Source organism: Pantherophis guttatus, chromosome 4 (assembly GCF_059756535.1).
Source record: "Pantherophis guttatus breed Tessera chromosome 4, ASM5975653v1, whole genome shotgun sequence".
In the NCBI taxonomy this organism is placed as follows: domain Eukaryota; kingdom Metazoa; phylum Chordata; class Lepidosauria; order Squamata; family Colubridae; genus Pantherophis; species Pantherophis guttatus.
The window spans coordinates 41,109,121-41,136,482 of NC_142066.1; the positions used below are offsets into that span (position 1 = coordinate 41,109,121).

The 27,362-nt window shown below is 39.5% G+C and overlaps 1 protein-coding gene and 1 long non-coding RNA gene across 4 annotated transcripts in view; one reads left to right on the forward strand and one right to left on the reverse strand.

Annotated features, from left to right (window-relative positions):
- Window positions 1-27,362, forward strand: part of SYT3 (synaptotagmin 3) — a 49,523-nt gene that overhangs the window by 13,820 nt on the left and 8,341 nt on the right. Inside the window, exons 2-6 of the mRNA XM_060693636.2 lie at window positions 7,960-8,414; window positions 11,922-12,062; window positions 13,226-13,607; window positions 15,665-16,217; window positions 26,947-27,067. Coding sequence (XP_060549619.1) covers window positions 11,927-12,062; window positions 13,226-13,607; window positions 15,665-16,217; window positions 26,947-27,067 — 1,192 coding nt within the window. The 5' untranslated portion in view covers window positions 7,960-8,414; window positions 11,922-11,926. The remainder of the gene's footprint in view (window positions 1-7,959; window positions 8,415-11,921; window positions 12,063-13,225; window positions 13,608-15,664; window positions 16,218-26,946; window positions 27,068-27,362) is intronic.
- LOC117659672 (uncharacterized) overlaps window positions 813-27,362 on the reverse strand; it is a 39,230-nt gene continuing 12,680 nt past the window's right edge. The window contains exons 2-4 of one of the 3 annotated variants that reach the window (XR_015733745.1): window positions 11,915-12,076; window positions 8,789-8,849; window positions 813-1,188 (exon numbers count right to left, since the gene is read on the reverse strand). This is a non-coding gene — a long non-coding RNA (uncharacterized LOC117659672). Of the gene's footprint in view, window positions 1,189-8,788; window positions 8,850-11,901; window positions 12,077-27,362 lie in introns of all 3 variants that reach the window. The other 2 variants (XR_009623066.2, XR_009623068.2) reach the window with 2 other exon arrangements.

Below are 27,362 nucleotides of genomic sequence, written 5' to 3' on the forward strand. Positions count from 1 at the left end.
AATTTAGGGCAAAAGAGGAGGTTCAAGACTTTAAAACACAAAAAGAAAAAAGCTCTATTTAACTAGGGAATTGTAATAATTGAGATACTATTAATTATATATTGTGTTGAAAGCAGAAATGGTCCTCGAATTTACGACTGTCCTCACATTTTATGTTTTTTGCCCTATCTTGTCACCATGGTGAAGAGAAGCAGTTGTGAAATGAGTGACATGATTTATTTATTTATTTATTTATTTATTTATTTATTTCAATTTGTATACCGCCCTTCTCCTAGTGGACTCAGGGCGGTGAACAGCCAGAACTAAAACACATGCCGATACAAAATTTAAAATTGTTAAAAGAATTACATAACTGGCCCAATTTAAAACAATTCAATTAAAACCCCATGATAATTTAAAACTAAAAAACTAAAAAGACTAAAAAAGGGGGAGGGGGTTCACGCCAGCCCTGCTTGATGGAAAAGAAAAGTTTTCAGGGCACGGCGAAAGGTTGTTAAGAATGCTGCACGGGCATAAATGTGAGGATGATCATAAGTGTGAGGACCAGTCAAAAGTGCGAGGACCTGTCAGAAATGCCTTTTTTCAGCCCTCTGAGTAGTCCCTATAGTATACATATAGCCATGGCCACCTGGTCACATGACCAGCTAGCCATGCCCACCCAGTCACATGACCTCCAAGCCACACCCACAAAATAAGCCACACCCACAGAACTGGTAGTAAAAAAAAATTAGAAACCCCCCCCCCCGGGTCAATGGTGTCCCTCTTTACCAATGTTAAAATCTGGTCACCTTATATTTGCTGCAAGTGATACATTCTCTCCAAGAGTAGAAAGAGCATTTACTGAGCAGTAATTACTGTACAACTTCTCATGGCCTTCTTAGTTCCCTTGAGATCACTGATTAAGCCTTTTGGGGATCAGGATGTTGGCTTCCAAAGGCCTTTAGTCTAATCAGCAGGGCTTTTATCAAATAGTCTATTAATCCGACCCCACCAGAGAATTCAATTCCTTTTATGTGAATTTCGCTGGCCCATTTACTTTCTTCTTCAAATGACCGTAGTGTCATCCAGATCTGGGACGGATCTTTCTTTTCAAAGAGCCATGGAAGAGCTCCAGCTGAAAGCTGCATCATTTCTTTCTTTAGTTCAAGAATCAATGAGCTGTTCTTCTGCATCAGCTCTCAGGATAGCCTAAAGTGGGAACGCACAAAATTGACATCACAAATCGGGTGCGTGGAATGTGTCCCAAGCAGCACATATGTGGGATGAGAGGAAAGCAGATGTGTTAAAATCACATTTTTCTTAAACCCTTTCTTTTTATATAAATTCCATTCCTTTCTATTTTAGCCAAGGTAAAAGAATTATATTTATTTTTTTAACTTATTGAAAATCTGCAGCAGCTGAGGAAGGGGTAGAGCGCCAAACCCAAAACCTTGAGAGACCTGCCAATTGTGCACCTGTGGCTTAAAACAGGAGGCAAAATGCCCTTGCTTGTTGGTATCATACTGCAGGATGAAAAGAGCATCCATTGAAATTGGAGGGCACTGCAGATTACCATCACTTCCATATTGCGAGAATGCCGCCCTTGCTCTTTGAAACAGCCTCCCCCTGAGAGCCTTTTCGCCCTGACCCTGCCTGCCTTTTGAAAAGCGTTAAGGCCATGTTTCTCAACCTCGGCGACTTTAATATGTCTGAATTTAACTCCCAGAATTCTCCAGACAGCATGAAAAAAAATGACCAGTTACAACCAGTCCTGCACTTATGACTCTTGAACAGCTGCATAATCACATCACAATTTGGGTGCTTGGCAACTATCATGTATTTACAGTGGTTGTTGCATCCTGGGGTTACACGATCTCCATTGGCAACCTTCCCAGCTGTTTTCCGACATACAGAGTCAATGAGGAAGCTAAATTCATTTAATGATCTCATGATTCATTTAACAAAGTGCAGTGATTCACTTAAAAACCATGCAAAATAGTTATAAAACAGATGCAACTCACTTAACAACTGCCTTGCTTGGCAATGGAAATTCTGGCCTCAATTGTGGTTGTAAGTTGAGTACAAACATGCAAATCATTAAAATTCTATTGGCTTCAACATGTTAAGACAGTTTTAGCATTCTGTGATTTTCTTCCCTTAAAAGTAACTTTTGAAACTATAAAGTATCTAATTTTTTAATAAAAAGATGTAGTTAATTTTATATGCCTTGTTACACTTTATAGGTTTCTAATATTTTCTCCTGAGAAGTAAATTTTAATCAGACTTACCTTACATATTGATTTTATTTTTATCACATGAATTTCCCATACAAAATTCTCATTAAAAACTTATAAAATAAAATTTATCCCATGTAAATTCTCTTTTAAAAAATCTTTTTAAAAATAACTGGTTGCCAGTATACAACTTGTTTTAGGCACATTTTTGTAGATTTTTTTATGGGGATGAGAATAAAAACTAGCAGATTTTATTTTATTCTAACCTTTAAGCCAATGTAAAATAAGATGAGGACAAAATGCTAAAATTCACCTTCAACAATATTTATGATATTTTTAAAATACCTAATGCAAAGTAACAAATTACTATTCCAGTTTGTCTATAATTTTAAATCTTATTTAAAATATACAGCAGCTCAATAAAACATTGAATGGCAATGTGTCAGGGGTAAATTGTTTCTGAATCCTTTTTCCTATACCCCTTTTAGCTATCATTTCCTAAGCATTAGCTTGCAAAATTTAATAGTAACATTTCTGGCTATGTTTTTCCAGAGTGGATTCTGTAGGTGCTTCTCTGCTACTTCTTCACAACAGCAATATGAGGCAATGGCTATTTTATGATTGCCACAAACAGCCAAGTAAGAATTTGCACCCAGATCTAGTTTGTCGATAGTGTAGAACATCCCACAGCCCTTCCCTAGACAAGAGGGATCCATCCCATGGGTGTGGCTTATGAGGCAGGAGACAAGTTCAACAAACCTCAACACAGTCTCTTTATAAAAATGTGCACTTCGGTCCACACAAGCCTGTCAGAATTCATTTTCTCCTGTCAAATGCTTTATAAAGTAGATTTGGTGCTCTTCTGCATGACCTGTTAACTCTGGGCAGGCAGGATTTTTGTGATCTCAAAAAGAGGGCTAGAAAGATAAAGGCACTGATATGCGTTGGCATTTCCTAGTGTGATATATTTGTGACAATCTAGCTTGGTTTAGCAGGATCATAGGATGCTGCTTTTAAGCTTACGATACTTGGCTGAGTTTACAACAGTGGTGGGTTCTTCCCGGTTCCTCCCAGTTCCGCCGAGCCGGTAGTGGTGACGATATGACATCACCGAACCAGTTCTCCCGCCCCCGCCCCCGCCCCCGTGTTATTCTTACCTTTTATTTGGCCCACCCCCAATCTATTGCTGCCTCCTGAGTCCCAGCTGATTGGCTAGAAGGAAAAAAACTGTTAAAACTCTTGCCACAGGGCTTCAAAGGGCCGCCCTACAGCTGATCAGTGTTAAAAGGCAGTGTGGTGGTAGACCGGTGCCTCCAAAAACAAATGAGTAGACTGGTGCCTCCAAAAATAAATGGGTAGACCAGTGCCTCCAAAAACAAATGAGTAGACCGGTGCTTGTAAAAATAAATGAGTAGACCGGTACAGCTCTGCAAGCAGTTAAAAGCCTGGTAGACCAGTACCTCTGCTAAATCCTAAAGAATTGTCACATGACCATCAAGCCATGCTCACAAAATAAGCCACACCCACAAAACTGGTAGTAAAAATATTTAGAACCCACCCTTGGTTCACACATTTGCAAAGTTGTAATGAAGTTATCATATACCAGCCTAGAACTCATCTGCCTAACTCTATATTGTTTACTCTAATTGGCAGTTGCTCTTCATAGGCTCATGCAGAGGATTTTCCAATCACAAGTATTTTTGCAGTATTGCCAGTTGGTACCTTCCAGCAGTGCTAGACAAATTACTTCTCGTAATTGTCCTTTGATTTTGCTGACTGGGGGAATTAAGGGAGCAGATTGTCCAAGATTGAACTCCAGATACTCAAGGAAAGTTGATATAGCAAGTAAAAGAAATTCAGTTCCAGTGAATGATGACCAGTCCTCTGTGATGTTTTTGTTGTCAAAGAGGTCCGCGAAGGTTTGAAGAAATGTTATGGTTTAAATCTTAAATCTTGGGGGCCCATGGCCATAGTCCTTGGACACAAAAGATGTTTAAAGGGCATCCATGGTAAAGAAAAGGTTGAGAACCACTGGTTTAATGCTTTGAAAACAGCAAATGCTCAATTTGCTAATATGCACCTACACTTGCTAAAGCACCAGGAGTGTGTAAATTAGGCCACATAGGCTCTGTATTCCCCAAAGCAGGCAAACATTCATATTTGATGAGACTTTATTTGAATTTATATCTGCACAAGTACAATATGACATCTTGGAATCACACATGAGTTTTCTTGGCTATATCAATTGGTAGAGACATCTGTCTGTTTCACATACATATTTCTGCATTTTCTACTCTTCTGTTAAGCATTGTTCCTGAGCAGGTGAGCTCTTGTATGATTTGTATGATTTAGCCCTTGGATTGACAGCCATTCAATATGATTACAGTAATGTTTTTTTCAACCTAGCCTGAGCACATGCAATACAATGTAATAGTTAAGGAACTGGACTGGTACTAGAGACGCTCAAGTTCTAGTCCACCTTCAACTACAAAACCTCCCTGAATAAGTTTGGTCAAGTCATCCTCTCAGTCTACCTCACAGGGTTTTTATTGTGGACAAAAGAAGAAAGGAGTGCTGTTTATGCTTCTTTAAGCTCTTGAGTTAAAGCCAGGATATGCATCAAACAAATAACTCAACCTTTCACACTTTTCTGGCAGCTTCTTTAGACATATGGGGAATGACAACTGATATCAATGTGTGTCTGAATGGAAATTTAGTTCAGCAAGTAAACAAAACTTGTAAACCTAAACTTATTTCCAGAATACTGAGTCTGCAAGTAAAGAATAATAAATACAGTACTTGGGATGTCCTAAAGAGCTGGTGAAGCATGGGTAAGTTCAGATAGTGGCAATATGTTACTAGCCAGAAGGAGGGAATAGGTAGCTGTTGTAATAAAAATAATTGTGTAAAGGTTAGCTGCTCTGCAAATTAATTAGCGACTATATGAGGTCAGGTCCTACGATAGCTGTGACATGATTTTGCTGGCCAAAGAAAGTCCCTTGTAACCAGCATTTCATTTCCCAAGGGAATTATGGTTCTTCTACCAGATATTTCTCACATTTATTAAATACTACTCTTGAAGTAGTATTTAGCTGTGATGGCTAATCATTGTTGGCTATAACTCAGACAAACTATCAGAGAAGTCATCAGCATGATAACATTGGGAAGCTGATCACTGTGGACAGCCTACATCAAGATTATTTTTAAAATAAGGATGAAGTACTGCTTCATTAGCATCATAGTGTTGGAAGAAATGTCCATCTGGGTTCAGTTCCAAGTGGGAAGAAAGACACTGGAAACAGGGAGACTGCTTGGAAAGATGGTTTAATGGTGGACAGGACCACGTGGTTTGAGGTCCTGTGCAAAAAGAGCACATGGGTGAGAAAGGGAGAGAGATTTATATTCTCTTTTAACTTGCTTCCTGTTCCTGTGGCAAGAAATGTATCCTGATTGGTTGTCTTACTCCCATACTTGGTTGAATCTTGCTGGGTGATGTAATCTTCCCAGGTGCCATGTGGTGAGATGGGTAGAGGGCTAATCCTATTATGTCCTGAGGGTGAAGGTCTTTTGTGTTGTAGATAAGCTGCCTCAGCCTTTTGTCTTGTAAATAACCAAAGTATCGGCTGGAGGCAGGGAGCTGGGGCTGAGTTTCTGTCTTAAGATTTCTATTTCTCTATTAGGGGATATATTCTGCCTTTTTAATATTTCCTAGAATATTTCATTTTTCTAGGAGAGGGGTGGGTGCTAACTTCCTACAATAGTTTGTTTCTTTTAATCTATGGATAACAACCAAAATGACATTTAGGCACTGTGGATTATCTCCATATAAGAATGTGATAATATAATACTTGAATGTTTATTTCTTTGGGTGACAATGATATAAAAATGAACAGAGTTTGGGGCATGATCACTTTAGATGGACGGTATAGTATAGATTAGAACAATGTCAGTCAGGCATGAAAGATACGATTGGTGTGTGCTGGGGGGAGGGAGGGGGAGAGAGGAAGGGAGGGAGAGGGGGGAGAGGGAGGAAAAGAAGAAAGGAGTGAGAGGGGAGAGAGAGAGAGAGAGAGAGAGAGAGAGGGAGGGAGGGAGGGAGAGGAGTTACACTACTCATCCCTTAATACTTGTTATTCTGAGCAGGAACACTGGTAACTCCAGCAAAGATGCAGCAATAACAGATGGAAGAAGCTGCAGCAGAATTCAGAGGAGGGGAGAACTGAGGAACTAAAGGTCCTCTTCTCTCTTCCCCTTTGGATGACTTGCTATTCTGTTGGGGAACAGGAGAATCCTATTATTAGCCAGTCTTGGGTGACTCCTGCCTTTCTAGAAGAAACTTGAAGAAAGAGAAAAAGGAAGAAACAGCATGATATCCATCACAGTCTCCATTCATTCAGTCTCTTAATTTGGTCTGATGCAAAATTAATTAATTAATTAGAATTAAATTGCAAATGCTTTCCTTCTCTGGTCTGAAATACCTGTACAAGCAGAGTTCTGATGGCTATTCTGTTTAGGGAAAAGTTCAAGTAATTGCCCCAGATGCTGGGAAAAAAAGTAGGTGCAGACTTTCATCTCTCCTCAAATTATCCTGCTCCTACCCAGAATAATCAATGTTTTTCTTTCTATAGCCTAATCTACTAAAATATGTATTGGTTGTAGAGAATCCAAGAACCCTAGCCATAAGTTCCTTTGGGTTTCCAGAAGAATCTGAATTATAACCCCAAACAGTCTCAGGCTATTTTTCAGGCATTTATATTTTCAGCAAGGTTTTTTGGATTTTACTGTTTGTCTGTTCATTTTGCCCCTTTGTAAGGCAAGTAGTAGAAACTATAAGCTCTGACCTCAAGATGGAATGTGGTTCCTGAATAATTTTTGGGTGGTTACCTCAAGAATTTCTCTGACTCTACCTAATAAAGTTGTAGGAAATTCACAGGAAACGAAACATAAACCTAGAACAGTCCTGATGTAAAAAATGATTAGCCATTCCTGCCAACACTACCACTTAGAAACTCCCAGCCCACGGGGCCAGATGTGTCACGTGCTGGCCACGCCCATACCTGGTTTAGCGAAGGGGGGGAAGTCCCAATACGTCATGTGATGATGCCGTGATCATGTGAGTTTGAGACCCCTGACTTATAAAATTCTTGGAGGTGGCCCCCATTTTATAGATAGAACCTTTCATCTCTGGTATCCTCAATGCTTTTAAGAAACAAGTTAAATTCATACTATTTTAGCAGGCTAGTTCTTAGGCTTTTGGGTGGGGGGAAATGACCAATATAATTAATTGTGTGTTAATTCTTTTAATTGGGGAAGGATTGTATTGTGACTAATATCCACTGCCCAGAGTATGGTTGGGAGTGGATTATAATGATTGCTAAATAAATAATTACCATGCTTACTTTGCTTAGTCTAATATAGAAACTTTAAGTGACATTATTGGCCCCCATAAAAAACATATTTGCCTTCTTTTGGCAAAGATGAATAATCCAGAGTCCCCAATAATGCCTCTGTGAACTGCAGAGCAAACTCAAAATGAGTAAGGAGAAAATATTCTTCCCTTTAATAGCATTTTGTAACACTCTGAGGCATAATAATTTTACTTTAAGTGCAACATGGTCCAGAGTTTAGATTTATATACCTTGTCCCCTCTATTAGACTTACAGATTGGCTAAAACCAGGACGATGAGAAATAACAAAAGCAGAACAGGAGTCCATATCTGACACTTTTTTTTTAAAATTCATGCAGCTGGCCACCTAACTGAAGAGACTGGCAATAGCAGGGATCTAATTTGCAGGCAACCAATTTCATGGAGGATTTAGAAAATAATGAAGAACCCCCCAGAACTCAGTTGGAGATCTGGCATCTCGTTTAGACATTGTAAAGCCAGCCAGACACACTGAAAACTTCTCACAATCACTTTTGATCTCAGCAACTGGTTCCATCCAGCATCTTGCGAAGGGCACAGTTGTCCACCACCACCACAACAAATTGCAACTTGTGGACTTAGCGGTGCCCTGGATGGCAGATCCAGTGTCCTACTTCCAGCTTGCAGCCTCTCACATATGGACTCAGTTCATCAGAAACTTTGGATTGCTTTCTTGCTCCTCTGCTGCCTGGCATTGACTGGGTCAGTTGGCATCCTGGATCCAGCAATCCCGAAGCAACTTGACAGCCATCAACTGAGCCAGTTTGTTCACCAGGTGAGATTTTGAACAGAGGGCAGAGTATGTCAACGGGTTCCCAAAATAGTTGATACTGTTCCTCATTACTAATTGTCAAGAAGTCCAGACAAAGTGGTTTATTATAGTTCTAGAAATCAAGGGAGGATTTGGGATTGGGGAGGTTTGTCTTATTAATATCTGTACTGTAATTAGTAATGCTGATTCTGGAATTAAGATGCATTTTGAAAATTTTTCTTTATTTGTGTAAATAATCCACTCTTTCTAATTATTTCTTTTCTATCAAAAGAAATTGACATAGAGTTCAGAGATAGGGTGGAGGTTAAATATTATTATTAATAATATTAATGACATTAGTGTTGTACCAACATCCCTTTGTTTATTGACTTTTATACCTTTTTATCCATGGGTCATTTGTGGTTGCTGTTTTATTGTTTTCAGTCTGCACCATTGTTCCTATCATTAAAAAAAAGAAAAGAAACAAAAGAATAAAAATAGATGCATTGTGGAATAAAATGCTGAAAAAAGGTTTTATTCCTAAAATTAGAACTGTCAGGATTGAACAATAAGAATTGGAATGTATGGAGCAGCTCCCAAACCTATAACCTTTATCTTTTATAGCAGTTTTGAACAATCCCCTCTCCGCATTTGAGTTATTGTATGTAGGGCAGCTGCCAGCACCGTTGTCCTCTGGGCCCAATCAAGGAGAGACAGTATGAGTAATGGGGGGAGAAAGAGAGGTCAGTGTGTCTATGTTTCCCTATCAATCATCACACCTTCTCTTTCAAAAGGCTCAGGGTCCTGCATTTTAAAATCCTTGCCACATAGGTTTTAGCCTAGCTTCTTATTTGGCTGAGAAATACCTTGAAGCCTAAATGACCAGTTGCTGCAAGCTCCTTCAGAAAATACTCAACCTCTCTCCAGACACATACAAATCTTGTAGAATTTAGAGCAATGTCCTCAATGCTTTTGACATTCAGGTACATTGGAATTCAGCTCTCATAATATTCTAGGTAGGAACGAGAGTTATCTATTTGTTTGTTTCCATGTTTCCTCCAATCCCTCAAAACAGGCTTGCTGTGGGATAAACAAGGCTGAGAGTGGCCTGGCCTGAAGTCACCCATTAATTTTTGTTGGCCAAGTCTGCATTTATACTTGGCTCACCCTATCCTGATCCAACCCCTTAACTACTGAAATCTAGAACAGGTGGAAGGCCTCTAGTAACCGCAGACTGCCTTAGACAGCCCGACTAATGAATTTTTATGGTATAAATGTTCATGGACTCTGGAGCCTTTTTCATCACAGTAATGCTAGTAGTCTTTTGAAATGCTACTGCAGCGTATTAGCTGCCATGGGTTAATAAATCCCCCTTTCCAAACAGTTCCTGTATCACAGTAACGCATGTGTAGAGAATGCTAATTAGATAGCTTGTCATAATGTATTATATAAACCATGTTTGATAGATCACAATAGATCAATATGCCTAACAGACAAAATCAAACAAATCTCATTATGGTATATATGAATCCTGCCCCTCTGGGGCAGGACAAGTAGGGTTGGGTTGTACAAGTAGGAAGAATGAGAAGATCTCCATTTATCATCTTCCCTGTACACTTGTTGGCCACATGTTCATGAGCTGGCACACAAACTGGCCATGAGCTGGCACACAAGCTGGCCATGAATCACTAATGCACCAAACATATGACAGCCAAGGTCATCAGGTATATTGATGTTGAAAACTGGGCCATGGTCTGCATGCTCAATCTCTTGCCCACTCCCATTTGGGAGGGCATTTATTTAACAATTCAAGTTTCATGGCTAATAAGTAGCTGAGGTAACTGGTACTATGGGCTGGGGGTCCTGAAGTGAATTCAGCCTGAGAATCAGTGCTACATTTAGATAATTTATCTTTCTGTTATTCATGGCTGCTATTTCTTGGTGAAATGTCTTCTTTCTTTGTGTGAGACAATGAATTTGAGCTGATGCGTTGCTAGCCATGTTGCTGGCTCCTTTAGAGCATATCTGAAACTGAGCTTAGCAACAGATGTTACATCTTTATATATGGGTAATGTTAAATGAGAGAGCATCCACAGCAAATTGGTATCTACCTCTGATAACTTTCCTTCCTATTGGAATTATTTGCTATAAATATCTATTGCTTTACTAGTAAGTTTGAAGTAATGTCTTGATACTGACATTCTCCAGGTCCTTGTGACCAGTCGTCAGCCAAGGCTAATGTCTTATGGTTTTAAGTTTATCCAAAGCCCTTCCTTCCTTGGAATGCATCAACACATATTTATTGCCTCCAGTGATATTAGTTGGGCATAATTTCATCAGGGATTTACTGCATTTTACTTCCAGTTGTAGTAAGCCAGCACCAATGCACCTGGCGTCCCTCTTCTTCATGCTCACATTCTCACATTCTGTCCCCAAAGCTCCACCACTTATGTGCTTCCTCTCCACCCTTGCCTGCCTGTTCCACCATCCAAGAACAACATCTGGGATGTTAGGCTGAAAGACCATCACAGACCTAAGCATACTGAGAGTCCCTTTTTAGCCAATTAAATCCGGATCTACACTTAAACTTTGGTCTGCCTCTGATCAGCCAAGCTAAGGTAACTCCCAGGTAATTATTTTTGGGGGAGACATAATGCAATAGCGTTCAGCCTTGACCTAGTGCCACTGTATTTCTTCCTTGCATTTGGTGGTGGTCAGTTGAGATGCTGCCTTTGCCTGAATCATAGATAAGACATAGGTTGGTGTTCAATCCCTGTTCACCCAAAACTATAGTACATAAAATAGATACCAAGCCTGCTTTGTAATTTCCATGCATTTTGCACATGCTATCCATTTTAGCCTCTGGCAGTATGAATCAGTTTCAGCTGATGTAAAGAAAATACGAAAATGGCTTCTCTCTTAAGGTAGCCAGGTCCTCATCTACAGACAATGTCTACACATTGTTTCTCCAGAGTTCTGATACTGGATATATTTTGCTTCCCCAGTTGTTCCTCCAGTTACCCCCGATATTACTTTTGTGCCTACTTCAACCATCAAAACTTCAGTTTTTCCCAGAGTAGACAGGGTAAGAGGATATGGAGGGTGGATTTGGTCTGTTTTTTTCCCCCTGGGTGAGCTGTTTATTTCAGCTTCAGCATCAGTAGCTAAAATAAATGCAGAAGGTAGCATAATCTAAGTGGCACCCAGACATTTTTGAACCCCTCAAATAAAGGATGTACTTACGCAATTTTTTTTTTAAAAAAAAACAAGGTTGGCATGTTTGATCATGTAATTCAACATAGCCTCCTCTGCCTGTCAATGACTCATCTGGTCATTGAAGAGAGCAGGGACTGAATCTAAATTCTTTAGCATGTAATGTAAGGACACCCCAAAGTTCAGCCAGCAATAACAATCAGCAGGGACTTTACTGCTAGGACAACCTGCATTGCTGATTTCACCATGGCCCAAGGTCATATAGAATGACATTTTTAACATGCAATACAATATCTACAATGTCTACTTGCTGTTTAGGCATCATGTCAGGAGATTATGATGAGGATAGGCATCGCAAGGCAATGGAGCTCCTTCATGTGCTGTGTTCCAACACATGTGCTGCCCAGGAACGTGAAAAGTGTCAGGAACTGACAGGGCATGTGGGTCCCATCAACACAGGTGAGAATCTTGATCTATAATATCCATAGAGGAAATCGGAATAGAATAATGAAAAATTATGGTCTAGTTCATGGGTCTTGTTGGTATGTTGCTGGACTGAAGTGGCATAGAAGTCTCTGATACAAATTGTTATTATATATAAACAAATAACTAAAATATGTCTGTATGTTGTTTTATAGTTCCACGTGACAGAAAGACATTCTAATGAGTGTTGTAGGATCATTTGAAATCTTGAACTACTTTTGTATTATAGAAAAATGAGGCTTCTAGTCCTTATCACATTTGCAAGAATGAAAATCCTGAACGCTCTCTGGAGTTTTCGTGGGAAATGCTTTGAATCAAGCAGTTTAAATATTGTGCAATGGAAAATACATTGAAATGGAAGAACCATTACATAATTTGATTACATATATATTTATTGCAATTGTTATGGTATTTATTGAGAAATCTATGTATGTGTCTGTGCCATTGGGTTCTAAATGGTCTTTAAATAGGATTTAATGGGAAATGGTTTTTCTATTCTTCTTGGCTGCATCTGTAAAAATTTATTAAAGACTATCAGAGATTTTTCTTAGGTACCAACAACACTAGGAAACTTGATCATAAATAATGAAAATATATATAATAGCAAGATAAAAGGAATGAATGTTGTGCATTTATTGAATGTAGATGGCAAGTATATTTTGATGTGAAACTACGACTGCTTATATTTAATACTGATCCTGAGGGACTGTAGAATTTATGGGGGGGGGGACTTATTTCCCTTCAGTATAATATTTTTTTATAGTTCCACACCTAATAAAGACTGGGTTTATAATTAATGCCCAATTAAATACTTCTGGAACCAAAAAATTGACACCTATGAACACCTCTTCCAATGCTTGGCAGACCATAACATAGTCAGGTTGGGGCTACTTCTTCTAATGTGGGGGACAGGATTGAATTGGGAATCAGGGACGGTTTAATGGTACTATTCAAGAAAGAGCTGAGCTGTTGTGTGTTCTGGCTGCTGGCAGTTGGTGCTACTAGCCCAAGGTTCTAGGTTCTCTCCAACAGCCAGTAAATGAGGACAGTTCAACTAGCCAAGATGACAGATGGCCATAGAAAACAACTTATCCCTGATCTTTCATTATGGTATTTGCCTCTCCACTTTTCTCCTCTAGAGATCCTGGTTAGTCTTCTGTCAGTGATTGTGACTTTCTGTGGGATTGTGCTGCTGGGCGTCTCCCTTTTCGTCTCTTGGAAACTATGTTGGATCCCCTGGCGAGACAAAGGATCCTCATCACAAACTCAGCGCAAGGAGCATCCCCTCCATGCTCATCTCCACCACTCGCCTTTTGGGGATCTCCTGGCTGAGCGGGTAGAACTGGGTCCTGAAATGCCTGAGAGATCATACCTCGATATGGATTCCTATCCTGAGGCCAACCTCAAGGTTAGCCAAACCTCCCCTGACCTCCCCGTGGAAAGTCAGACCGGTACCAAGGAAGGCAGCATTCCCAATGCTCACTCCCACCAGCAAGTAGCAAGCTTGGCACCCACTCCCAGGTGAGTTGTGAGGAGGGAAGGATGCAGAGGGAGAGCCCAAGTATTAAAGCTGAATCTGTACAGTTGATGTTTATATGGAGGACATACATTCAATACTCTTTGTTTAACTTTAATAATTGGTGCCTGAGTATTCTTGTTTTTCTTTCCTTGCCCCATTTTTTTCTTTTATGTCACATCTTTTTAAATTATAAGCATGAGGGCACAAACTGCCTGATCAGTAAGGTAAGAGCTTTTCAATCAATACCTCTTAGCCCAGATTCCCATTCTGAAAATCAAAATATCAAGAATAACTTCTACAACTAAAGTTGTAGAAGACAATGAAAATAATGCAAGTTGCCAGATGATAGTCTAGGTCTCCTGAGTGCAACACTGACATCATGAGACCCACACATAAATACATAATTGATTCATTATACCAGTCTTTCTCAACCTGTGCAATTTCAAGATACCTGGACTCCCAACTCCCCCAACCACCTGGCTGGGGATTTCTGGGAGTTGAACTCCAGGCATCTTAAAGTTGCCAAGGTGGTGAAACACTGTATTATATAGTATTGTGAAACACAGTGCTGCTTGAAAAGTTTTGGGTTGATTCTAACAGGTGCAGTCCTTTAAAAAATAAGTTTTGGCTTCAGAATATAATCATAGACATACTATATGGATAAGTAGGCTGTTCACTTGTTCATTGCATTCAGCTTCCAAGATGCTTAGGGTTAGAGGTTTTTAGTGGGTCTTTGGAAAAAGAGAAAGCACAGTAGCATAGGAGGCACACAGCTGTAATATAACAATGTTGCTGGTTCATAAACAAAGGAAGAAGAAATGATTATCTGCCAACTATATAATCAGTTCTCCTCAACTGAACCTCCAGCATATCACAGTTCATGGAGCTTTCTCCAAGTGTCTCGTGTTTCTTGTCCATATTCTAAGAAGTGAAAAGTTAGTACTAATTAAAGATCTCACACTGAAACAGTTACAGGCACATTGAAGCAGATTATTAAATCAAGCGTATATCCAATTTTGGTTCTAAAGAATAAAAGTGCACCTGCTATCTTTTTGGAAGGCACGTTACGGCAGGTGCCATCAAGCTTTTGTATGCTTTTTTTCAAGATTTCATCTGTAAAATCTGTAAATCTGCTGCATCTTTTTATACACTTTTTATACACAATAGATCAGTGGTGAAATGTAAAATTTGTCACTACCGGTTGTGTGGGCGTGGCTTGGTTGGGGGAGAAGTAATATGACTGAGTAGGCGTTGTCAACTTTTTTTTTTTTTTTTTACTTTTAAAACCATTTCTTGTACAACTTTGGCTGAAGAGGTTGTTAAAAAAATGCTTTTTAAGCCTCTGACAATCCCAGCTGACTTGCCTGATTGGCAGAGGCTTTCTTTTTTTAAAAAAAGCTTCTGACGATCCCAGCTGACTTGCCTGATCGGCAGATGTTTTTTTTCCTTTAAAAACATTTTTTCTATAACCTCCTCGGCCTAAGAGGTTGTAGAAAAAATGCTTTTAAAAGCCTCTGATGATCCCAGCTAAGCCATGCTATCATCATAGGCTTTTTTTTTTACTTTTAAAAGCATTTTTTCGGCCAAAGAGGTTGTAGAAAAAATGCTTTTAAAAATAATTTTAAAAAAAAAGCCTCTGATGATTGCGTGGCTCAGCTGGGCAATGGGGTGGGGGCAGGGATTTTTGCTATCGGTTCTCCGAACCACCCACCTCCATCGCTACTGGATCGGGCGATCCAGTCCGAACTGGGAGCATTTCACCCCTGCAATAGATCCAGATTTAGGTATATTAACAACGTATTGTCTGAATGCAGTGGCATTTAATGTAAGTTGTGTAAATCTCAGTGATTTTAATGAATTAACTAATCCTGATTCAAATTTTAAATTAATTTAAGTTCATCTGTAGACCAAGAGATATTTGTTACCCTTCTGAAAATTTAAAGCAAGAGTGTTGAAAGATGTAATTCTATCCTGGACAGAGGAGTATTGATTTCTAGGGTGAATTTAATGGACATGTGGTTATGTCTGGCTGTATTCTTTTGTTTACTCTTCCCTCCAGGTACAATACACTGCCACGTCCTGTGACCCAGCAATTGAGCAGCCCAGACACTGGAGTCCATGGTGGAGAAGACAAGGTGGAACAAGTGACCAGCATTGGGCAGATAAAACCTGAACTGTATAAACAGCGGTCAGGTGAGGCAGACTCTAAGAAAGGGGAGGCTCCAAGCTGTGGACAATTGAGTTTTGCCCTCCGTTACGCCTATGGCACGGAGCAGCTGGTGGTCAGGATACTCCGGGCTTTGGACCTACCTGCCAAAGATGCGAATGGTTTCTCTGACCCCTATGTGAAAATGTACCTTCTGCCTGACCGTAAAAAGAAATTCCAGACAAAGGTGCATCGCAAAACCCTCAATCCTATTTTCAATGAGACCTTTAACTTCAACGTCCCCTTTGCTGAACTGCCCTCGCGTAAGCTTCATTTTAGTGTCTATGATTTTGACCGCTTCTCCCGTCATGATATGATTGGCCAAGTCGTCCTGGACAACCTGCTGGAGATTGCTGAGCGGGACAATGATGCTCCCCTCTGGCGGGACATCATGGAAGCCAGTTCGGTAAGTGGAGGTGTTACAGGTAGCCCTTGACTTACAACCATTCATTTGGCCACCAATTGATGTTACAATGGCACTGAAAACAGTGAATTACAACCATTCCTTTTAATTGTCACAACATCCACGTAATTATGTGATCCAAATTCAGGTCTCAAAATAATTATGTTGGTTGCAGTGTCCTGGGGTCATGTGATTGCGACCTTCTCAGTTGTCTTCTAACACACAAAGTCAATGGGGGAAAGCCAGATTTGCTTAACAACTGCATAATTCACTTAACAACTGGGGTGATTGCTTAACAACCATGGCAACAAAGGTCATAAAAATCAGATGTAACTCTCTTATTTAGCAACAGAAAGTCTAGTTACAATTAAGGTTGTAAGCTGAGGACTTCCTCTGCTTGATTATGTGAGAAGTGATGTCTCCTTGAATGATACATTCCAGGCTTTTGAGTTAAAATGGTAAACTCTAACCAATAATGCAAATCGCTCAAGGGATTAAATTCATTGTAATTGAATTAGTCACAAAATTCAGCAGTCTCATTTGGTTAATCAAGCTCTTCAATACTTGCATGCGGCATTTTAGCTTGGTGCACTTCATCAATTCAGTCAATCAATGCAGCTGCATTGCTCAGCTATTGTATATTCATGAATCAATAACAATAGTTGCCTCAAAAGGAGGGGGGAAGGTTTTTTTATAAAGATTTCCACACTATGAAAGTCAATTTTGTTCTTTGACTGAGGAGAGCCCAGATAGATGCACAAAAGAACACAGTAGCACAGCTGTGCTCCATTTGTTGATATCCCTCCTGAGTACCATTCAGATTGTGATGGTCCCATTGGAGTGAAGACAAAATGAGAAAGAGAGCATTGCACTCAGTAGTGGGTTTCACTTACCTTCGGTACCAGTTCGGAACTTTGAGCGCATGCAAAGCATCTGTGATGAGTCCAGGCGGGTGGGCGGAGTCTCCCACCACTGCTACTGGTTCGCCTGAACTGGTAGAAACCCACCACTGATTACACTCATTTGCTTCATTTGCTCCCACTGAAAACACTTTTGATTACAATTCAGTGTTACAACACTTAGGAAGAAGATACAATTATTTTTTTAATTATAATAAAAGAAATAAAATGTCCCTGAAGCAGCAGCTGGTTGGGACATGAAGATGATTTCAATCCCTCCTAGCTTTTAGGATGAGAAGCAGACAGGGTTGAAGTTTTCTCTGCTTATTTAAAAAAGCAATTGCTGGTTAAGTTCACAGCAAATGGCAATCCCCGCAATCCTTTTTTAGCACAACTACTGTTAGGTTGAAATTATATTTTTCACCATTCTCAGATTCATTGTTAGGTTAGAGTGACTACTAAACCAAGCCTCCAATTTAAAAAGTCTAATATTTCCTAGCACCCAGTTTACAACTTTTTTTTTTCTATTCAGCTTCTAATTCTTACATAACTCAAAAATATGAAGCAAATGTTCAGGCACTATTCTGACCAGCTAAAGTGTTTAATCAACGAGAGCACAATTCTAATCAACAGATTATAAGTGTATGCGAAGTACCTAAACCTCCGTGTCAACCTGGCCACACCCACCCAGACACGCCCACCTGGCTGCAGTGAGTCGTCTCATTCGCCGCATATTTATAAAAGAGATTTCCCATTAGTTAAACACACAGTTTGGTTTGTACTCCTGAAATTGTCTGTGGTTAGTGCCCATGGAAACATCACTATTTTACTCCTGAGAAAGTACAGGGGATATTTTGAGGCAAAGAAATGTAGTAGAAAGCATTCTGAATTATTGTTCCATATATAAGCACTTAGCTGCATGTATATTCATAAATATTGAGTTATGAACAAGATCAGGAGAGCAATATAACCTGCTGGACAAGACTTACAATGTGCTTTCATTGTGAAACACAAACTCTGGAGAAATTTGGTATAACTGCAGCCTTATCATTATCTAGGCACATAGAAGTAGCACTGATGATCATTCATAGGATGTGCAAGAATAGTTTCTTCTTTAATACGTTCCTAATTAAGGTGAGCTTTCACAGCTCATGACCTTCACTTATGGCCTGTTCACTGCCAGATCTGTAGATAATACAAGATTCAGAAAGGTTCTCCACCCAATTCCCTTGCTTTTTGCTTGCAAAAAAAAAAATAATGGTGGAAATGCACTCATGTATCTCTTCTGTGCTCTGTCTTCAAAATGTCCTGCTTCCAAAATATAAGGGCAGGGAGGCTATTAAATGTTTTGGATACTTAAATATGTGCACAGTGTCTGAAGAACGGATGATATAAAAGGATTTGTGTGGGCAGAGGTGAAAAATGGGAAATATCATCAACAAGGGAGGAGTTGGTAAAACCTAAAGAGAATATGGGAGTGGGTGGTTTCAGTAGGTTTCTTACAGACATTCACCTATTGGGTTCTCCCTCCTCCCATTCTTCCCCCTCCCCATTCCTTCAGCTCTCTCAAAGAGCAACTCGTCTTTGCTTTTCTTCTTCTCCCTTTCTGTGCATATTTTTAGCTAGGCTCTTATTCATCGAGCTGGTGGCTAATTAGGGCAATCAGGTGTGCAGCAGCCATTCCTTCCAATCCTATCAGCAAATGCCCTTTCCTCACAACTTCAGATTTCTCCTTCGTTCCTATCATGCCCAACAATTGTCATGATAGCCAGTCCACCTTAGCCTGAAATATTTTCCTGGTTGAATGTCGTTCTTACTAATTGTGTGATTTTTTTTTCCTGAGCTTTAGCAAATCAGCTGGTTATAGGGTAGGGGAGAAAGCACTGGAATAAAGAAGGGAGAAAGACCAAATAAACATTCTCTGTAGGATTAGAGAACAGATAATTACTCTGGACCTTAGATAACTGAAGGAGGAGAGCAATTTCCAGTAGCTTCTGGTTGAAGACCAGAAGATGGTTGCTAGACTTGTTCAATAGGCTGAGAATGCAAATTGTGGGCCAATGTATCTGGATGGGTGCCAGACTGAGGAAGGCTGTCTTAACATCCAATCTTGTTGAAGGTTCCTAGGAGTCTCGTTTGGGAAATGGAATTATGTTGCACCAAGAGTATTTGTTCTAAATATACTGTTATATTTGTTCTTTCATATGATTTCCAGTGTTGCTTGTTTCCCCTCCTGCAAATCAGAACACCCAATGTGTTTAGTGACATGTGTGGCATAATCTATTTCTTAGGGATTCTTTCCCACCTACCCAACCCTTTGAAGTGTTTCCTCCCTGTGCCTACCAGATGCTCCCTCTTGTGTGTGAGTGATGGTGTTTTAGCTACATATGCAACAGTACTTCCGAATATTGCAGTTAGGGAATATGGCATTGTATTTGAGCTTTCCAGGAATTGGGTGTTTTTAGAAGTTGGACATGAACTGACATATAATAGACTCCCCCACCCCACCCCCAATGTTTGCATCTCTAATGCTATAAGTGCAGAGCTTGAGGCTGAAGGACCATATGCTACCCAGAGATTTGATTGATTAAATTAGATTGGAGCTTCATCAAAATTTTGAAATGAATGAGGTTTAACTGAGTAATTATTTCAGTTTATTCAATATATCACTAAATCTGCTTTTGGCTATTGTGAAAGTTAGGCAGGGGTAATAGCAGGAAGAAGCAGTGAAAGCATTTATAAACTATGATTTAGGGATTTTTTCCCCCTGTCCTCAAAACATTGTTACTAATGAACATCCAGGGCAGACAATGTTGGATCTATCACACTTTATTCAGCTTCTCAACAACTTTGTCAATTATAATAAATAAGAACCATCTCCCTCCCCTCCACCCCAAATGATTTTTAAGAAGTGAGTGTTACGGCATAACAGTATTATGGTATCTATACCTCCCCTAAGTGGGTTTGGATGAAAGAGCCATTGTTCACTGACAGAGGACTTGCTTTGCATACAAAAAAATTATTGATCTTTGTCAATTCCTAGTTAGGCTGGGAAAGTTGAAGCCCTCCCTGAAGCCTCAGGAGAGCTGTTGCTTGTCAGCGGAAAGGAAAGACGTAAAATCTGTGCCTTCCCTTTTGATTATAGTTCACCCCAATCAGCAAGCTAATATAGTCAGAAGTCTGTAGTATCTATAGAGTTGCCATCCTTGTAGTAAGTATAATATTATGGAGATAATTCTTCCAAAGATGGAAGATTGACTTGTTTCAACCACCTTTCTGTATTTCTGTTTTTAAAAAGTATATTGCAATTTGCCAATTTTGTCAAATTAGTGAGCAAAACCTGAGTCACTTTGAGCAGCTTTGGTGGATCTTCTTTGCTCTTCTGGGCTTTCCATTTAATGGGTTTCCTAGAATGAATTATGGCTGATCTGATGCAGTGCATCTGTGCTGCTTAGGAGCACATAGACTCCCTGTTAGGAATGGAATAGTGAAAGAAAGAAACTATATTTATAAATTTCCTGACTTTCCACCCACCTGATACCCTTCATGTGTTAGCCTGCAATTCCTCTACTTGATAATTCTATCACATAACTGCCCCCTCTTGGCAATCCTCTGCTGGTATGCATTTCCATGAACATATATTTTATGGAAGTTATACATCTCTTTCTAGGCTTGCTCAGATTTGTTATCTTTGGTTTCAAGAAGCTACAGAATGTGGTTCCTGAATCCCCATTTTATCTTCATAACTCTTCAGTGGCCTAAACTGAGAGGCAGCAACAAGTACTGAAACACTATGTCGTATTAGTTCATCACTTGGGCAGTGAATTCACAGGCTCACACATCAAAAGGCAGCTTGCAATGCCTCTTCTTCAGCAAAAGAAAAGATGGAACAACCAATGAGAAAACAGAGGAGTTAAAAGTAGAAGGTGTTCACTTGGATTCCCCATATAAATCTATAAATGAAACAAGGCAATTGCATAATCAGTCTTTTCTGGAAACACCTTAAGTCATGACTTACATAAATGGAATAAATCATGGATGAATCATCAAAAGCTTTTTATATTAATCATGTCAGCTCACTTTCATACATCTAAATTTGTCAGATTCAGAGGGCTGCTGTAGGTATGGACAATAGTATACTACTGTCACAAGAGTGGAAGGGAATAACATTTTCAGCTCAGGAGGGGGCCAGAGGTTGTATAAAATTGATGTGTGTATCCAGTGGCTTAAATACCTGATTATTATCAGTCAGCTATGTAACACATTGTAAAGCTATCTACAAGCTTCTGCAGCCATAATTTTAGCACATTGTCTGAATCAAGTCATCACTCTAAATGTTTATGTAGGCCAGTTGTTTAGGCCTAGCATAATAGGCAAATATAGGAATTTTATGCTTTGTTAATTTGGGATTTGGTTTAGTTTGCTCAGAATGATATAGGAGGAGTGGCCTACTGGAATGACAGTCTTCTCCATGACTTAGGTGTCCGAATAGGCTTGAAATTGGCTTCAATCTGTGTCTCTTTACCTGTGTTTAGAGAAAGGCTGTTTTCTCATCTTCCTCTCCTTTTCCTCCTCCCAGACATATCTTCCTGCCTAAGCCAGCAATGGTCCATCACACTATGCCCTCCTGCCCTTAGCCTCATATCTCTCTGTAGTTTAGCCTGAATGAGGGCCTATTGATACCCTTTGGACTCTGATGGTTTAGGAGTGCTGCCGATGAAAAGGAAAGGGGAAGAAAGAAAAGGAGACAGATTAATTCATATTGATGAGGCTGCAAATGGGAGTGAACTGGTAAAAGATCATAAAATATTGAGAAGGAAGCAATGCCCTACTAGGTCATTGGGGGGAGGAGGGCTAAAATTTATTTGCCTTCCCTTTCATTCTGAGCTTTCAATATGGGTATCCTTTCTGGGCTGAGCTGAAATTCCAGGGATTTGTCCATAGTAGGACACTTGAAATCCCAACTGGCAGTCTCCTTGTCCCATGTTTTTGTTTTGGAATTGGCTGCTTCTTTTATGTCAAAGCTACTGTGTCTTTAACATCGATACTAGAAGAAGGAATACCACAGGTACATCTTGATATCCATATGGGAAGTAGAGTAGTTTAATTTCTGACTACTGGTGATGAATGACATGAGAATCAAGCGCTGTGGCTTAATATTTTCCTTCTAAACAGATTATACTTTTGATTAAGATGTCCCTTTTTTTTAAAAAAATCCTTACTGTCACTGGAATGGTTAACTCATATATTGTGGTTTTTTCTTCACCGAGGTGGGCTATACCACCTCTAATTTCAAATATTTTTCTCCTCTCTCCATGCACCCAAACATCCTTTTTCCTCCCTACCTTCTTCCTCCAGGGGCCAAGAAAGATGCTTAGACAGTATGTATAGTTTTCTTTCAAAGTTTAATCATTTTTTGTTTTGGATTGTGGCTGTATCGATTTTTTTTTCTTCCTGATATTCTATGTGTTTATTGTTCTAAAGCAACCCACCTTGGGAAGGATTTGGTCTGAAAGGCAATGTATCAATATTTTAAAAAGATAACCATTCTGTCTGTATTATTTATTACGTTATCTGTAGATCGGCTATATAAGTGGACCCAGGTTGCTATGCTTAATGGGAGAGCACAAGAAACAATGTGGACCTTCTCCAATCAAGAGTCTGATATATGCTTTGAATTTTTTGGTCCCCAGAACTCCTACCTAAAATGGAAGTTGAAATCAAAACATCTGGAGAACACTCAGGGGCAGACTGTATCTAATTTGGGAGGAAGATCAAAGCCTTGAATGAAAATATTGAAATCTAAAGATCATTGCCTCTAGCTTCACCCCTTTATGCTGTAGTCTTTCTATTTTTCCAAATGCCAAGTTCTTTCTGATGTAATCTATTGCCAATTATTGCATGGAGTATATATCAGAAGGGGCTGAACCCAATCCCCCTCCCTTCCTCTCTTACATACACATTCACACACTATCCTTTCTCTCAAGAAGTAGGCTTTGGAGGCCAGCAGGATAGAAACAGTAGCTCTTATTAGAGGTCTGGATTGTTCCCTGGCCATGGATGTTTCAGATTGAGCAAAGGGCTACAGATAAGCCACTTCTTATGGTGTCTGGTGTCAACAGACTTGAGTTCAGTGAATCAATAGCCTGATTCATCAAAGGACAACTTCCTATATTTCTGTAGGAGAAAACCTGTCTTACTACAATCATTAAGGGCTTTCTCAACTAAGCCTGCCCTTCACATTAGACTTAGATGTTATGGAGGAAAGTTGTGTACTTGTTAATATTTCAGAACGAGGAATGTGGATCTAGTTAAGTCAATGTGCTTTGCATAGCACAATGTGCTCAGACTCTAATGCACATTCTTCTCTGAAACCCTAGAAAGATAATCTTCATGTAGCTGCAGCTGAACAAGACAAACAGGTCAGGATCATTTTAAATTTATTAAATTTACAGCAAGGAATTACAGCAAAGAAGGGGAGACTGTTTTGAGACTCCTTACACCCACCAGACAGTCAGTTGGTTAAGTGCCCACAATGTGCTTCCTGAAGTCTAAACATGTCTATAAATCAGAAATAGCAGGGATAGTTAACCCATTTCAGCCAAGGTTACAAGTCTTCTTTCTGACCTCTTGGAGGCCTCAGGAGATGTGCCTGATGGTATTGAGGCACCATTGAAAAGGACAGGGCCAAATGTTCAGAACTTCTTTTATTAATTCGGATAGGTTTGCAGATTATAAGATATAATTCCGGTATCCATCATACATGAACCTTACTAGAGTAACTTCTCCAGCATCCCAAATATATAGACAAACCTGTGCACTGATAATCTAACTTTTATTTTATCAATTTTTATATGTAATGGTTATTTCCGCAGTGTTGATGATCATTAGAATGCTTTTAAGCAAACATTTTCTTCCTATTAATACAAATAGCAACTTCGGCTATGAAACAAAAATTTTGGGGAAAAAAATCAAAATTATTTTGAGATGTTCATACCTTTCTTACCATCTCTCTTGTTTAGCAACCCTTCAAAGCTACAAACATTGAATAAAAAAGTAACTTTGCAACTAATGCTCACATTTACAACCATGTCAGTGTCCTGCAGTTACATGGTCACTTTTTGCAAGTTCCATGACCAAATACCAACAAGCAGAATTAATAGATAATGTGGAAGAGAAATGGAAGTCAGTCACATGATGTCCTGCTTAACAACACCATTGATTCACTTACTGACAGAAGCAGAAGTGACATCAGTCTGGGACAGTCACATTTTTTTGTTTGTTTGTTTGCTTTTTGCTTAGTGACTATGGCACTTAGCAATGGAATTGCTGATTCCAATTGTGGTCAGTAAGCAAGGACTACAGCTGCATGAAAGATAGAGAAAATTCCTTGACAGGATAGTTAGTCCTTTGTATTAGACTGTCTTTTAAAAAAAGTGGATGCAAATAGTCCTCCACTTACAGCCTTTCATTTAGTGACCTTTCAAAGTTATAACTGTACTGAAAAAAGTGATCTATGACTGTTTTTCACACTTGCAACCATTACAGTATCTCCATGGTCATATGATAAAAATTTGGATGCTTGGCAACTGGTTTATATTTATGACAGTTGCAGTACCTTGGGGTCATATGATTGCCTTTTTTGACTTTCTGACAAACAAAACCAATAGGAAAACCAAATTCATTTAACAACCATGTTACTAAACAATTGCAGTGATTAACAACTGAGGTAAGAAATGTCCCATAAAATGGGACAAAACTCACTTAACAACTATTTTGCTTAGTAGTGGAAAATGTGGGCTCGATTGTGATTGTATCCTACCTGTGGACAATGCAGTGGTGGGTTTCCCCCGGTTCGCACCAGTTCTATAGAACCGGTAGTAAAACCGGCAGGAGGCTCCGCCCACTGACCCCAACGTCATCACAACGCTTCTGCGCATACGCAGAAGCTTCTGCGCATGTGCGCGGCTCCATTGTGAACCGGTAAGTAGAACCCACCCCAGGGACAACGTGTATACAGATTCTCCCTCCTAAATATTTTAACTTTCCGCTTATGACTGGTGGCCTTAATATTTTACATTGAAAAGGTATGTTGGTGTATATGTGTTTGTGGGAAATAGCTGTGTGGAGAAACTGAATGCGCAATCAGCATTTCTTATCAATTAACGGTATTTCTTACTATTTAATGAGGGAATTGCTTTGTTTCTGGTCATGTTTATTTTCTATGCATGTTTTTCTAAAAGTTGTTTGATTGTTATTGGGTTGGGTTTTTAGTTATATAAAGTTGCATAGATTTTGAAAGCGAAAGAAAACTATTTTAAGCAGTAAGATCTCTGAAAACTTAGAGACTGCCTTTTTTCTCAGAGTTTTAAAACATGGAGAGTCAGTGCATTACAGTTGGGTTAGAAAGAGAACTTGTGGTTCCGAGATATTTTTGGATTCCTATAAATTCCAACCAGGAGGGAATATTTATCAAGGATCAGAAGGAATTATAGTCCAACAATGTAGAAGACCATTTCTATGGCAATCACCTATTTTGCCAATCATATAAATATTACTGATTATCCTTTAAAGCAGGGTTCTCCAACCTTGGCAACTTTAAGACTTGTGGACTTCAACTCCCAGAATTCCTCATGCTAGCTGGGGAATTCTGGGAGTTAAAGTCCACAAGTCTTAAAGTTGCCAAGGTTGGAGACCCCGCTTTAAAAGAAAAGGGTTCTAACTGATGACCAAAATGAAGTGAGTGCTGAGGGCAGTTCCTGAGAATATTTTGGCAGGAAAAAATGTTCTTAAATCAGGCCGCCAGCCAAAAATGCTCTTTTCCAGAAGCTTTGCAGAAATGTCTAATAGAACTCTTATCACAGGGCTCAAAATAGAGATATGTAATTTGGTGCTGGCCAGATGTTTTGGACTAAAATTTCCAAACTTTGAGTAAGGATGCCTGATATAAAGGGTTACAGAAGATATATCCAAAATACTGAAAATATGTACACAGAAAGGTGACTTTGACAGAGAGAGAGGCCAGATTTGTTACCAAAAAAAAGAAGGGAAATCATGGTTTAAACAGGGAGAAGGAATACATAAGCTGCTCAGGCAGACACCTTCTTAATTCACATGAATATAATAGGAGGGTGGGGAATAAAACACAATCAAACGTGTGAGATTCTGTTATTATAAAGCAGCCTATCTGTTTCTTGATCTGGTTTACATTGTGGTGTTGACAAGAATAAAGGCGAGGAGGGAGGCACATTCAAAGTTGTAGGATTCTGTTTTTGTAACCCTATAAAAAAGTAGTTTTAGTGTTCATGACTTTGGGCTCAAGTTTGATCTATCTTGAAGGATTGACATCAATCTTGCAACTCCCACCACCATCTCCACTTCCCTGCCTTTATTCTAAAGAGAACTAGGTCAGTTCTTTGGGGTTCATTGCTTTCTCAGATTCAATTCCTGATTTGGGGTGAGATATTTTTTACCTAACCATTGCCTTGGCTGTGCCTTTTTCTCCTCTTCTTCAAGGTTATTCTCAAAGTCCTACCCTAATCTCATACCTGATATAGCTGCTGGCAGAATTGAAAATAATACAGTATGTTGTATTGCCAGAATACAGCAAATCATAGTATCTTTTCTAACACTTTTCTACATATACGTGTGTGGGTATGCATGAAGTGGGCTTCTGTTTCAGCCCTCTTCCCAATTTGAGATCTGCAATGCAAGATGTGGTCCAGGCACAGCTGGCAAAAGGCTGTCCAGCCTCTAATTCAATAATTTCAGTGAAGGTTTTCTTTTAACTAAGGATCTGAAATCATTCCATTTCTTTTCCCATCTTCTCATAGGAAAAAGCAGACCTTGGGGAGCTGAATTTTTCCCTCTGTTATCTGCCCACCGCTGGTCGTCTCACGGTTACCATCATTAAGGCTACCAACCTCAAAGCCATGGACCTGACTGGATTTTCTGGTGAGCAGATCTGACAAAGTTTGGGTCATGATCAGTAGTTCCTGAAGCAAAATAGCTAGGCCATTGGCAGTGGAGCAGTAACTTTGACTTAGAAGGAGGCTATCGGGAAAAAGGACAGTAAAATGAGATTAAAAAGCTAAATACCAGAATTCAAGTGTTGGAGGACTGTCAGTTAGACACGGTGTGCAGGAGAAAACAGAAGAAAAATTAGAATGTACGAATATATGTTTACAGTTTGCTATAAACTGGTAAAACATCCTGACTCCAGATTATTTTAAAAGTAGTAAAAAAACGT